The 13,011-nt window shown below is 39.8% G+C and overlaps 1 protein-coding gene across 5 annotated transcripts in view; it reads right to left on the minus strand.

The window, feature by feature from the left end:
- tfg (trafficking from ER to golgi regulator) overlaps positions 1 to 13,011 on the minus strand; it is a 223,374-nt gene that overhangs the window by 144,331 nt on the left and 66,032 nt on the right. For 4 of the 5 annotated variants that reach the window (XM_070893680.1, XM_070893679.1, XM_070893681.1 and 1 more), the window contains exon 3: positions 9,501 to 9,584. In XM_070893680.1, the coding sequence (XP_070749781.1) occupies positions 9,501 to 9,584 (84 nt within the window). Of the gene's footprint in view, positions 1 to 4,046; positions 4,173 to 9,500; positions 9,587 to 13,011 lie in introns of those variants that run through there. The other variant, XM_070893682.1, reaches the window with a different exon arrangement.

Raw genomic sequence — 13,011 nt, forward strand, 5'->3', positions numbered from 1 at the left:
TGAGGAGGAGGAGCTAAAGGAAATCATTATCAGTCAGCAAATTGTGTTAGTGAAATTGATAGGATTGAAGACCGATAAATCCCTGGGGCCGGATAGTCTGCATCCCAGAGTACCTAAGGAAATGGCCCTAGAAATAGTGGATGAATTGGTGGTCATTTTCCAACATTCTTTAGACTCTGGATCAGTTCCTATGGACTGGAGGGTAGCTAATGTAACCCCACTTTTTAAAAAAGGAGGGAGAGAGAAAACAGGGAATTATAGACCAGTCAGCCTGACATCGGTGGTGGGGAAAATGTTGGAATCCGTTATTAAAGATGTAATAGCAGCGCATTTGGAAAGCAGTGACAGGATTGGTCCAAGTCAGCATGGATTTATGAAAGGGAAATCATGCTTGACAAATCTTCTAGAATTTTTTGAGGATGTAACTAGTAGAGTGGACAAGGGGGAGCCAGTGGATGTGGTGTATTTAGACTTTCAAAAGGCTTTTGACAAGGTCCCACATAAGAGATTACTGTGCAAAATTAAAGCACATGGTATTAGGGGCAATTTACTGATATGGATGGAGAACTGGTTGGCAGACAGGAAGCAGAGAGTAGGAATAAACGGGTCCTTTTCAGAATGGCAGGCAGTGACTAGTGGGGAAGCGGCAAGGTTCAGTGCTGGGACCCCAGCTATTTACAATATACATCAATGATTTGGACGAAGGAATTGAATGTAATATCTCCAAGTTTGCAGATGACACCAAGCTGGGTGGCAGTGTGAGCTGTGAGGAGGATGCTAAGAGGCTGCAGGGTGAGTTGGACAGGTTAGGTGAGTGGGCAAATACATGGCAGATGCAGTATAATGTAGATAAATGTGAGGCTATCCACTTTGATGGTAAAAACAGGAGGGCTGATTACCATCTGAATGTTGACAGATTGGTAAAGGGGGAGGTGCAACTCGATCTGGGTGTCATGGTACATCAGTCATTGAAGGTTGGCATACAGGTGCAGCAGACGGTGAAGGCGGCAAATGGCATGTTGGCCTTCATAGCGAGAGGATTCGAATATAGGAGCAGGGAGGTCTTACTACAGTTTTACAGGGCCTTGGTAAGGCCACACCTTGAATATTGTGTACAGTTTCGGTCTTCTAATCTGAGGAAGGATATTCTTGCTATTGAGGGAGTGCAGCAAAGGTTCACCAGACTGTTTCCCAGGATGACAGGACTGACATAAGAAAGAAAGACTGGATTGACTAGGCTTGTATTCAATGGAATTTAGAAGAATCTCATAGAAACATAGAAAATTCTGATGGGACTGGACAGGTTAGATGCAGGAAGAATGTTCCTGATGTTGGAGAAGTCCAGAACCAGGGGTCACAGTCTAAGGATACGGGGTAAGCCATTTAGGACCGAGATGAGGAGCAACTTCTTCACTCAGAGTTGTGGCATGTGTAATTCTCTACCACAGAAAGTTGTTGGGGCCAGTTAGTTAGATATATTCAAAAGGGAGTTAGATGTGGCCTTCACGGTTAAAGGGATCAAGAGGTATGGAGAGAAAGCAGGAATGGGGTACTGAAATGCATGATCAGCCATGATCATATTGAATGGTGGTGCAGGCTTGAAGGGCCAAATGGCCTACTCCTGCACCTATTTTCTATGTTTCTATGACAACAGTAACAAATTAGAATTGCACACAAAACAATTCTAAGCAACGATGGCAGGTTGTTTTATGTAAACTGAATGGCAAACAAAAAACCCCACTGTTTGATTAGTGAAACTGCTCACCTTAAATGATGTGCACAATAAAACACAAATAGCTTAAATGGAACTGGTGCAAAATGGAATGAAGCTGCGGACAATAGACGGCCAGACCATTTAGATGAGTGATACTGTGGCTAAGCGAGTCTTAATAATGCAAAATAAGAAGCAAACGTTATTGACAGTACACACGATTTATCACACTGTATGTGGAGCGTAATTTCACACAGTTTCTGTGCAGATGACAACTAGGAATTGCACATCCTGGGAATGCTCCTGCATTTATCAGCTCATCAGGAACCAATATTGCTATTCAATCTATTGAAGTTTGTTTCACACAAAGCACAGCTCATTACTTCCTTTGAATGGCACAAAATGCTAATTTAGCTAAAGACCTGCAGATGAGAAAATTAATCTTAAAAACGGTAATCTTCTGATTTGGGATCTTAAGCTGTCCTATTTAAGAAAATAAATGGATCAAGTTGAAACATTTTAAAGCCAATATATCCCCTTTAACCTGGACTTTACTGGAGTGTCAAAATTGAAATCTCTAATTACTTTACACATTTTCTTTATAAGATTGAAATGGATAGAATTGGAAAGCCCTCCAAACTTTTATTAGTTCATTTCACAAACTAACATCACTTTGTACTGATCTATTGGTCTATTTCTGCAGCTAAAAACAATTCTAGAATTTCAGGATACTAGTGAATTCAACTTTGGGCCAAATCTTCCTGGAAAAACAGTGGTGATTTAAGGATGCATGGTTATTAATCCGCAAATTGACCAGCAAGGTCAGGGGATTAAGAGATACATCGTGCGTTGCGAATCTCCAAAATGTGCTGGTTGATTTACGCTGCTCCGCCGTTTGCTTCGCACAAATGGCATCTCGCCTTTAGCCTCCCAATTATTTTTAAGTTCTTGCTGAATTTGTACATTTATTACATATTAAATTCACCACAAAGTTAGGGCTGGAACTTAACAGTGTAAGTACCTTATTAACGATGTGATAACCGCCTAGGACAAGGACAGCAGGCGCATGGGAACACCGCCATCTCCAAGTCACCCACCATCCTGACCTGGAAATACATCACCATTCATTGTCCGAGAACCAAAATCCCCAAATCCTAGAACTCCCTCACTAACAGCACTGTTAGAAAACCTTCACCACAGGGACTGCAGCAGTTCGAGAAAGCAGCTCACCACCACCTTCTCGAAGGTAATTAGGAATGGGCAATAAATGCTGGCTTTGCCAGTAATGCCCACATTCCATGAATGAATTAAAAAAATGATATAGAATTAAATCAAATATACAACACAGAAACAGATCACTCGGCCCAACCAGTCCATGCCAGCGTTTACTCTACTCACGCCTCTTCACATCCTTCTTCATCTAACTATCAGCATAACCCTCTATTCCCTTCTCACTCATATGCTTATCTAGCTTCCCCTTAAGTGCATCAACTACTCCCTGTGATAGCAACTTCCACATTCTCACCACTCTTTGGGTAACAAAATTGTTAATGTAATGCCAATCAACCTCTCTGACCCAGAAATGGAACAATTTAAACTTTTCAATCTCATTGTTGCATGTAAACAAGCGCGGTCAGCGGAAAGAGTGTGCGACAAACCAAACTCCCCACTCACCCTTCTCTCCAACGACTGTCTGTCCCACCCGTGACAGAGACTGTAATTCTCAAATTGGACTGTTCAGTCACCTGAGAACTCACTTTTGGAGTGGAAACAAGTCTTTCTTGATTTCGAGGGATTCCCAAGATGATTGATTTTAAAAATGTCAAGTTTTAAATTCTTAACATTTTTAATCTTAGTTTTCCTTTTTTTCTCTCTCTTAATCCAATCTTTTTTTCCTTCTCTTTATTTCTCTTTCTGTATTCGATTCAAATCTGATTCACCCTTCTTCTCCATCGTTCCTCTGTTTCTTTCTCGATCCTTAAATCTCATTGGTTAAGGAGATACACTATTGGTCCTGCCGTTTACTAAGGTGCCAGATGCTCCATTACCCTCGCCACACCATTATCAACTCACACTTCCAGCAAGTACGCCACAAAAAGTTTGAGTTGAAGGGTGCAGGAAAAAGACCAACACTATGTCGCGAGATGTCCTGCTCCAGCAAGATCTGGGCCTTGTGTTGCATTAGCACTACATGATCTATTGTGTGAAATAGAGCAGAATTATGTCTCTGCATTGCTATACGATATAGTGTGGCCTCTGAAATAATGCTTGAAATTATAAGCAAGACCTTTTGCGCTTTGGCTCAGGAGATAAGACTTAACTTTATAAGACTGACCAGAACTTCCATCTGCAGCACATCTTTCTTGCCAGTCTGCTTTCTGTACAAACATCTGGCTGGCGTAATTGCTCCAGTTTTTTGCCAAATCCTAATGATTATGACAGGAAGAAAAGTCTGGTTCATCTGGAAGCAACACACAAATCACTATATTAAAGTTATGTTCTGTTGGCACTGCTCAGGCCAATGAGCAATGTATTGCACATGTGTTCATTTTTAATCTACTTCTGCCTATTGAGCATATTTTATATAGTTTTCACTCTGAGCCAGCCACCAGGTTTCAGAAAACTCCTGTCCATGCGATAACCATTTTTTCTTTCACCAAACATCCCAGGTGCTATTACTAGAGTATTGGTGATGCACTAAAAAGCAACCAGGTGCCATTTGGTGGAACTCCAGGAAAACACCAATGTGGGGCCACCTACAATTCATGAGGTCAGTCAATCACCTGGACTTGAATTCAACATCAGTTTTTCATTTTTAAATCGGAGCTACTTTACTGTGACAATAGCATAAGCAGGTCATCTCAGTTATACTTGCCAGTTTTAACAGTAAAATATTTAGTTACTTTAGGTACATAAGTAGAGTCCTGGGGGTCTGGCAATCATATGTTTCCGAGTTAACTCATTATGCAAGGTTGCAGAGCACAGACCTTTTCAATTTAGGAATTTGCAACTAATCACTGATGTGTGTTTTTCTCATTTACTTTTTTTAAACTAACAACAGTGATGAAAATGATTCGAATTGTTTAATTTCAATGTGAGAAGGTGCTATATAAATGCAATTATTATAACATTTTGTCAAAAGCACTTTTACGCAATTTATTTGTGGAGTGTAGTTACAGCCATTCTGTACTCGCACAATGACACACACAGCAACCAGACTAATTAACATCTGTCTTTGATGGTATTTATTGGTTGCAGGTAGAATGCTAGTCAGGACTTCCTGCTCTTAATGTCCATTTGAACAGCTAAGAACCTAGTTTGGAACATCTCATCCAAAGGATGCCAAGGGTTTCTATTTTTGTGCAGAAAAATAATTTACTGTATATGTATGGTTCTGTTCAGAAGCTTTGAAAATCTCCATGTTCACCAGATTAAATGAAGCAATCTTCATGGAAGTTTGGTTTTAAGTACTGTTATCTAATTGTTTCTGTAAGATTGTGAATAGTTTAAAATAGATATCCTATTTAACCGTAGACTGCCTGTTTTTAAAAAATGTTTTAATTGAATTATTCAATTCTTCTCTTCTCAAGTACTCCTAGGAAGAATCCTATAAATCAGAAAGTGAACGATTTTGTAGTACACAGTTTTCAATTGATCCCTGTCTTAATAACTGTACAGAACTTTGCATAATAATGTTGGTATTCAGAAAATCTTAGCTAGCATCACAAACTCTTTCCTCGTGGCTTGGTTTGTATGAAAAAAAATGTGCTCAACTCTGACACAATAAATTTCTAAAGACATGTGAAAAAAATCTAATTAAAGAGAATCAGGTGTCAGGATTGGCTCAGGTGGTAGCACTCTCACTGCTGTGTCAGAAGGTTGTGGGTTCAAACCCCACTCTAGAAACTTGAACACCTAATCAAGACTGGTATTTCAGTGCAGTACTGAGGGAATGCTGCACTGTCAGAGTTGCCGTCAATCGGTTGAGACGTTAAACCGAGGTCCAATCTGTCCTCTCAGATAGACACAAATGATCCCACAGTTCGAAGAAGAGCAGGGGTGTTTTCCCGGTATCCTGGCCAACACTTATCCTTCAACCAACACCTAAAACAATTAATTCATTACTATTTGTGGGATTGCTGCTGTGTGCAAATTTGCGGTGGTGTCACTATATTACAAGAGTGAATACACTTCAAAAGTATTTCATTGGCTGTAAAGTATTTCGGGACGTCCCAAGGTTATGAAAGGCGCTATATAAATGCAAGCCTTTCTACCTTCTTTCTTGAAAAAACAAACTGTTACAAGAGGGTACAAAACTCTCTAATTATTTCATAAATACAATGGCCTGAAGTGAAAAAACTGTAGCAAAAGCAGTTTAAAAAAAAAACAGCCAATTACATTTCATTACATCAAAGATAACTGTTGGCACTTCATTATAAAATAAGTTGGCTTTCTTAACTTTTATTTTTGATTATGTTTCTGTGAAGTGCTTTGGGATTTTATTCTATGTTAAAGGCACTATAGAAATGCATGTTTGTGTTATATCATACCAAGAACATACAAGCATAAATGTTATGAAACTACAATGATTCAGTGAGCACCATGAGGCATTTATTGGTATTTTTAAAATCTTTCTATGAAGGTTGTAATATATTTAAGTGGGGATGTATTTGGGTCAACATAAAGCATGACTTGGATTTTCAATATCTGTTTTTTTTCCTGGGTCCTCTGGATTTATTTCTGTTAAGTGAGCAGAAATTCAAATCCAAAAATTCTATTGGCACCCATCATATTTACATTTATTAATCCAACAAATTCTTCAAATCCTCTTTAAGTAGCATTGTCATCATTCTTAAAATCCTTAAATTCTCAAACTTGTAGAAAAGAAAACATACTGGTCTTTACATTCCCAGTATGTGAACAAAATTGTTAACAAATTAACTAGATGGCTTGTCGTATATTCCTAATAGAATATACCCGAGAGATTGCCAACAATAGCTTATAATGTGTGTGAATACTTTGCTGGTAACAGGGACTGTGATAGATTGGGCTCATTGTTCCTTCAAGGCACCGAGGTTCCAACCCTGATCAAACGGATAGGATGAGTTATAAGATTATAAACGTGAGCTATGGTGACTAGTAATCCTTACTTTAAATGAAAACAAAAAATTGACTCCATCCCAATGCAACATTAAAAGATTAGAACTGTGGATTTCTCAATAACACTGGATCAATGATGTTGCATTCAATAACCTGTGTGTGAATTTAACAGCACATCCAGGACAAGGAATGCAAGGTCGATAAAAATTCACCTGAAACAGTATATAAAATTATGTTAAGTACAAAAACTGTAATCTAATCTCAGTTGAGATGGTGGCTGACATTTCTATATTAGAACATTGTAGGTTCAAATCCCATTCCAGGTTTGAGCATATATTCTAGGCTGGCACTTCAGTACAGTACTAAGAGAAAGCTGCATTATTGAAGGTGCCAACTTTCAGATGAGACATTAATCCGAGGCCCTGGCTGTTCTGATGGACATAAAAGATCCCATGATACTTTTCAAAGAGGAGCAGGGAGTTCTGTTGGTTTCCTGGCCAACACTTATTCCTCAAGCAACACCAGCAAAACAGATTATCTGGTCATTGATCTCATTTGTCATTTGTGGATTCTTGCTGTGCATAAATTGACCACATTTGCTGAAAAAAAAACTTCAAAAGTAATTCATAGGCTGTGAAACACTTTGGAAGCTGCTATATAAATCAGAGTTCTTCCTTTCTTAAGCATGGGATAAGTCAAATCTTCCTCCAAGTGGATAGTCAGAAAGCCACAGCATAATTTTTGAATCCCACCAAAAACTCTACCAGCTTGCCACAGTCTATCTGCCTCCTCAGCCCTTATTCAGGCTGAACTGAACTGTGGCATCCTCAATGACCCAGAGATGAGCTTCAAATGCCACATCCTGCAGGGAGATCAAGGTGGATGAGGAAGGATAATGCTTCATGGTTATAATCATGGAGGATGTTATTTCTGACTCTAATTAGGTCCATTTCCAACCTGTGGTAGAGGCAGAAACTTGATTAAAGAGATTCAAACATGGAGTTAAGGGAAAGATGGGCATGAACTTTGGAAGCGATAATACACTGATGAGGAATGAGGTGTTAGAGATGAGGTTGTGGATTGTAAAAACAATATTCAGAGGATGTCATGCTAAGGAAGAATAGTAAAAAGGAGTGTGAATGTTTAAAAAGTATGGAAAGTGGGTGGTATGCAGAAGCAAATGAAAGAAACCAACTTCCATTGAACTGGTCCCCAACCAGCCACTTTAACTGGTTACAGAGCTAAGCAGTCTTCTTAACTTATCCTTGGAGATAGCCACATGAACAGACTTCAGATTGCAGCTTGCACAGGGGATTGGTTGGCAGTGAGTTATACCATAGTCCTTTCACTACTAGGATCAAATCCAGCTAAGACTGACAGGGCAAGGACTCCTGGCCACTGGTTAGAATGGTCCTTGTTGAGAAATGTGGACATTTCCATTCATTAGGAACATCATTTAAAGTTATACTCCCCTCCCTGAAATGTTGCTAGCTTTTTAAGTCCACTTAATACAAGATACAGTTTTTAAATTGAAAATTAATTCTGGGGTCTTGATTCTGGTCATTTTCCTTTGCCTCGCCCCACCGCACCCCTCTGAAATATATGCATTACTTCACAACAAAAAAATTCAACCCTAAATCAACTGTTTCACTTACAGGCCAGGTGACTAGCATGGGAAACAGAAATAGTAGAGTGTACCATTTTACCCTGCACCTTATTTGTGCTACACTTAAATCGGGGGTGCTCAAGATGGTCAGTGGGTGCAGAAAGTGGGAAAGTGTTCAATAAACAGGCAAATGCCCTTTTTCATCAATCTAATCTTATGCAAACAATCATCCCAGATAATAGCAAAACCAGGATGGACTGTGGGCTTTACTCAGCCTGTTATGCTGATTTGTGACTCAAAGTTAATGTCAGTATAATGAAATGTTCCCTATAATGAGATAAAAAAATAAGGCCTCCGAATAACTTTGCAAGTTTATCCAGTTATCCAGCTGAGTCAATCTCAGTACTGAAATGATTGAATAAATTTATGAAATGTATTAGCATTTTATATTTGGAAAAATTATATTAAAGTGATATCGTCGCGTGTCCAACAACATATACTCCTTCAAAGAAAATATCCAAAAATGCGCACACACAAAAAATATGTATCAGTCATGTTTTCTAGCAAAAACAAAATGTTATTGGGGTCAACATTTTGAGCAGCATCAATTTTCTCCACAGTTGATAGTTTAGTGTAGAATATGATGGGTTTCTTAAAGAAGGAAATTCTACAAGCAAGTATAACATTAGTATTTTATGACTTTATCTTTGCAAACACATCAGTACTTACAGGGTGACATGAAGTCCTGTAGTCATTCTGTCAAGAGGACCTCTAGCACCAAGTTCACCACTAGTATCTTCAGAGATAGGTTACAATTGTAGGGTGACATTATTTTTTGTTATAACTTTTGCTAAGTATTTGCTGTGCTATAAATATTTGCTGTGCTATATTTAAGCCACACAGCTATGCATAACATTTAGGAATAGTTATTTCATAGTCTTTTATTTAGAGCCACATTTAGGCATCTGAATAGTCTACAAATGAAATGAAATTAAATATTTTTAGTTTTCTGTATTACATTAGATTGGGTGTTTTTTTTTTTAAAAAGAAAAAGCATGCAACACATTACCTAGGTGTACTCACCAAACAATGTAAGTTTAAGTATCCTACTACATTGGGTAGCAAAGGAGAGATCTGAGCTATCGAATATGGTTATAAGATCTCCATCTGCAAAAAGAAAAACAAATGTTATTCAAGTATTATTGAAGACCAAAAGAATGAAGCAGCACATCTTGGGCAATAAAAAACATAAAATACTAGACATGAATGGGTCAGTCATCATATGTAACAAGAAAGAAAGATGGGTTAACATTTCAGATGTATATACACCTTCAGAACTGAAACCTAAAAGACAAGTAACCAATTTTGCAAGGTTGGAAAAGGAAAGAGACAGGGGACAGAATCAATATATGCTCCATTTCATAGTGAGGACATTAATAAACTGAATGACCTGCAAACTGCTCAATAGAAAATGGTTAGATTATATAAAAGATTATCTATGAAGGTCATGGAAAGATAGTAAAACAAACATTGTGCAAAACAGATGTTGTGCCAATTGTTAATATGCTGAAAAGATATGGGAAAGGCTCAAACAAACACAGGCAAAAATTGGAAAGAAAGAAGAAAATGCAAATGAAACAGATCAGAAATTATAACAGCAAATACTGGCAAACACATTCCACTAATCCTAATATAAAAGGAATGGGAAGCAAGAGCTAAGGTCTGAAGTCACTACAAAGTCAATGGCCCAGAATTTGCAGTGGGCAATAATAACGAACAAACAGCATTTGCTATTATTACCCCTTTGAAACTGACCGCAACTTCAGGATATAGCGCGTGCGCATCCTAACACGGAAATCCTGAAGTTGCAGTCAGTCATGTGCTGTGGACCTCCCTCCTCCCCGAGCCGCCAATTAGTGAAATCAGTAAAACTGATGAAAACTTGGGCTTTTCTGCAGTAATATCGCTGTTAAATATCAGATTAAAAGTTAGATCTTGTTGTATTAATGTAACTGGGGTTTTAAACAGCGTATTGCCTGATGAACAAACGTTCTGGCCCTGAAAAACAAATTTTCATTTTGTGGAGTATCAAATTTATCCATTATAATAAAAATTACAATTTAAGAAATTTTAAAATTATATATATTTTAATAATGTGTTCATATTTCTTTCAGGTTTACCGTTTCCCATGTGAGAGCTCCAATCTTTGTTTTGCTCTCTCTAACATTTTCGAAAGTCACAAGAAAAACAACCTTCTTCACTTCCTGCTTCCATGTCTGGGAGAATTCTACATTGTGACTGGCTGCTTAGACAGCTTGCTGATGTTCACAGCAGTTCACGCTATGGAATTCACGCTGCACTACACTAATCTCAATTGCATGTTGAAAAAGGCAAACTTCTCGCCACAGAGATTGCAAGATCTTTGTGGGTTGCTTTCTTTGGGACCAGCTAAAGAGCTGCAAAGTACCCAGCAGAAAGATGAGGTACTGATCTTGGAGTTCATGCTGAGCCTGGTTTGAAGAGTGCAGGAGGCCAAATGTGGCAAGTTAAGAGCAGGAATAGAAGGGGGAATTAAGTAGAAAACTACTCGGAAGTCAAAATCACATGCAGACAGAACAGAGGTGTTCAGTAAAGCTGTTTCCTAATCTGCATTTGGTCTCCTCAGAACTGAAAGGACTACACACTGGTCAGCAAATACAGTACAGATTAGAAATAGTACACAAAAATTGCTATCTCACATGGAAGGATAGTTGGTGGCTCTGGACAGTGGTGTGGGAGGAGGTAAATCGACTGGTGTCCCTCTTGCATGGGAAAATGCCTGAGGAACACTGCAACCCAGCGGCGGGAGGTGAAAAGGAGCTGGGTGGGAGCTCGGAGCAGGGAGCAACAGGAGCAGAGAGGAGTGGGGGACAAAATCAAAGTGTGACATCACAGGAAGGCAGGTAAGGTGATTGGTTTGGTTGGTTGGTGAGTATTTCTCTTTTTTTTTTTAAAAAACCTTGGACATTGGTGTAAATTAAGAGCCACAATTTAAAAAGTAAACATAGACAAATTATATTTTTAAACTTAAAAAACTAATTAATTAAATAAAATATTTAATTTTTTTCCATTCTTTTCGGCTAAGTATTTCATAGCCTATAAAATAGCAGGCAAGAGCTGATTGGTGAGCAGCTGCTGAGTGTCGTAAAGCTTATGTCCGCTCGGTAGTTCCAGGTCTAACTAGAGGGATGGCAGGGCAGCTCAGTCCCGTGGATTGCACATCCTGTGCCATGTGGGAAGTCCTGGACGCTTCACGTAGCCTGGACGACCACATATGCAGGAAGTGTCACCAGCTCTGCGTTTCGGAGCTTGAGCGGTGGCTGGAGTCACTGCGGTGCATCCGTGAGACTGAGAATTTCATGGATAGCACGTTTCCAGAGGTCACCCCGCAGCTTAAAAGTGTGCAGGCAGAAAGATAATGAGTGACCACCAGACAGAAGAGGGGGATTAGGCAGGTAGTGCAGGAGTTCCCTGACTTCATCTCACTCTCCAACCAGTAGTCTGTTCTGAGTACTGGTGAGGACGATGGTGCCTCTGCAGAGTGTAGTCAGAGCCAAGTCCATGGCACCATGGGTGGCTCAGCTGCATGGGGAGGGAAGAAGAAGAAGAATGGAAGAGTAATAGCAGTAGGGGGTTCAATAATCAGGGGAGCAGACAGGCGTTTCTGCATCCGGAGACGTGACTCCAAGATGGTGTGCTACCTCCCTGCTGCCAGGGTCAAGGATGTCAGCGAGTGGTTACAAGATATTCTGGGGGGAGGGGGGGAAGAAAAGAGGGTGAATAGCCAGAGGTCGTGGTCCATATCGGTACCAATGATCTAGGTAAAAAGAGGGATGAAGTCCTGCAGGCAGAATTTAGGGAGCTGGAGAGAGATTAAAAAGCAGGATCTCAAAAGGTAGTAATCTCCGGGTTACTGCCGGTGCCCCGTGCTAGAGAGTACAGAAATAGGAGAACAGAGAAAATGAATGCGTGGCTGGAGAAATGGTGCAGGGGGGAGGGCTTTAAATTCCTGAGGCATTGGGACCGTTTCTGGGGGAGATGAGATCTGTACAAGCCGGACGGGTTGCACCTCAACAGAGCCAAGACCAGTATCCTCGCGGGAGGTTTTGCTAGTGCTGTTGGGGAGGGTTTAAACTAGCTTGGCAGGGGGATGGGAACCGGAGAACAGATTCAGTGAGGAGAGAAGCAAAGCTGAAATGGGGCAGCAGAAAAGTAGAAAGTGAATTTGGAAGGCAGAGGAAACAAGGGCTGGAAAATAGACAACAGGGGAGTTTGGCACCACTAAATGGTATACACTTCAATGCAAGGAGTATAGGCAACAAGACAGATGAGTTGAGAGCACAGATTGACACTTGGGAGTACGATATTAAAGCTATTACTGAGACATGGCTGAAAGGAGTGCAGGTATGACAGCTCAATATTCCTGGTTGCAGGGTTTTCAGATGGGATAGAGAGGGGGTAAAAAAAAAAAGGAGGGGGAGTCGCAGTATTAATTAAAGAAACAATTACAACTGCGAGAAGGGATGATATGTTAGGGGCGGTCATCAAACGAGGC

The sequence above is a fragment of the Pristiophorus japonicus genome, chromosome 11, assembly GCF_044704955.1.
Source record: "Pristiophorus japonicus isolate sPriJap1 chromosome 11, sPriJap1.hap1, whole genome shotgun sequence".
In the NCBI taxonomy this organism is placed as follows: domain Eukaryota; kingdom Metazoa; phylum Chordata; class Chondrichthyes; family Pristiophoridae; genus Pristiophorus; species Pristiophorus japonicus.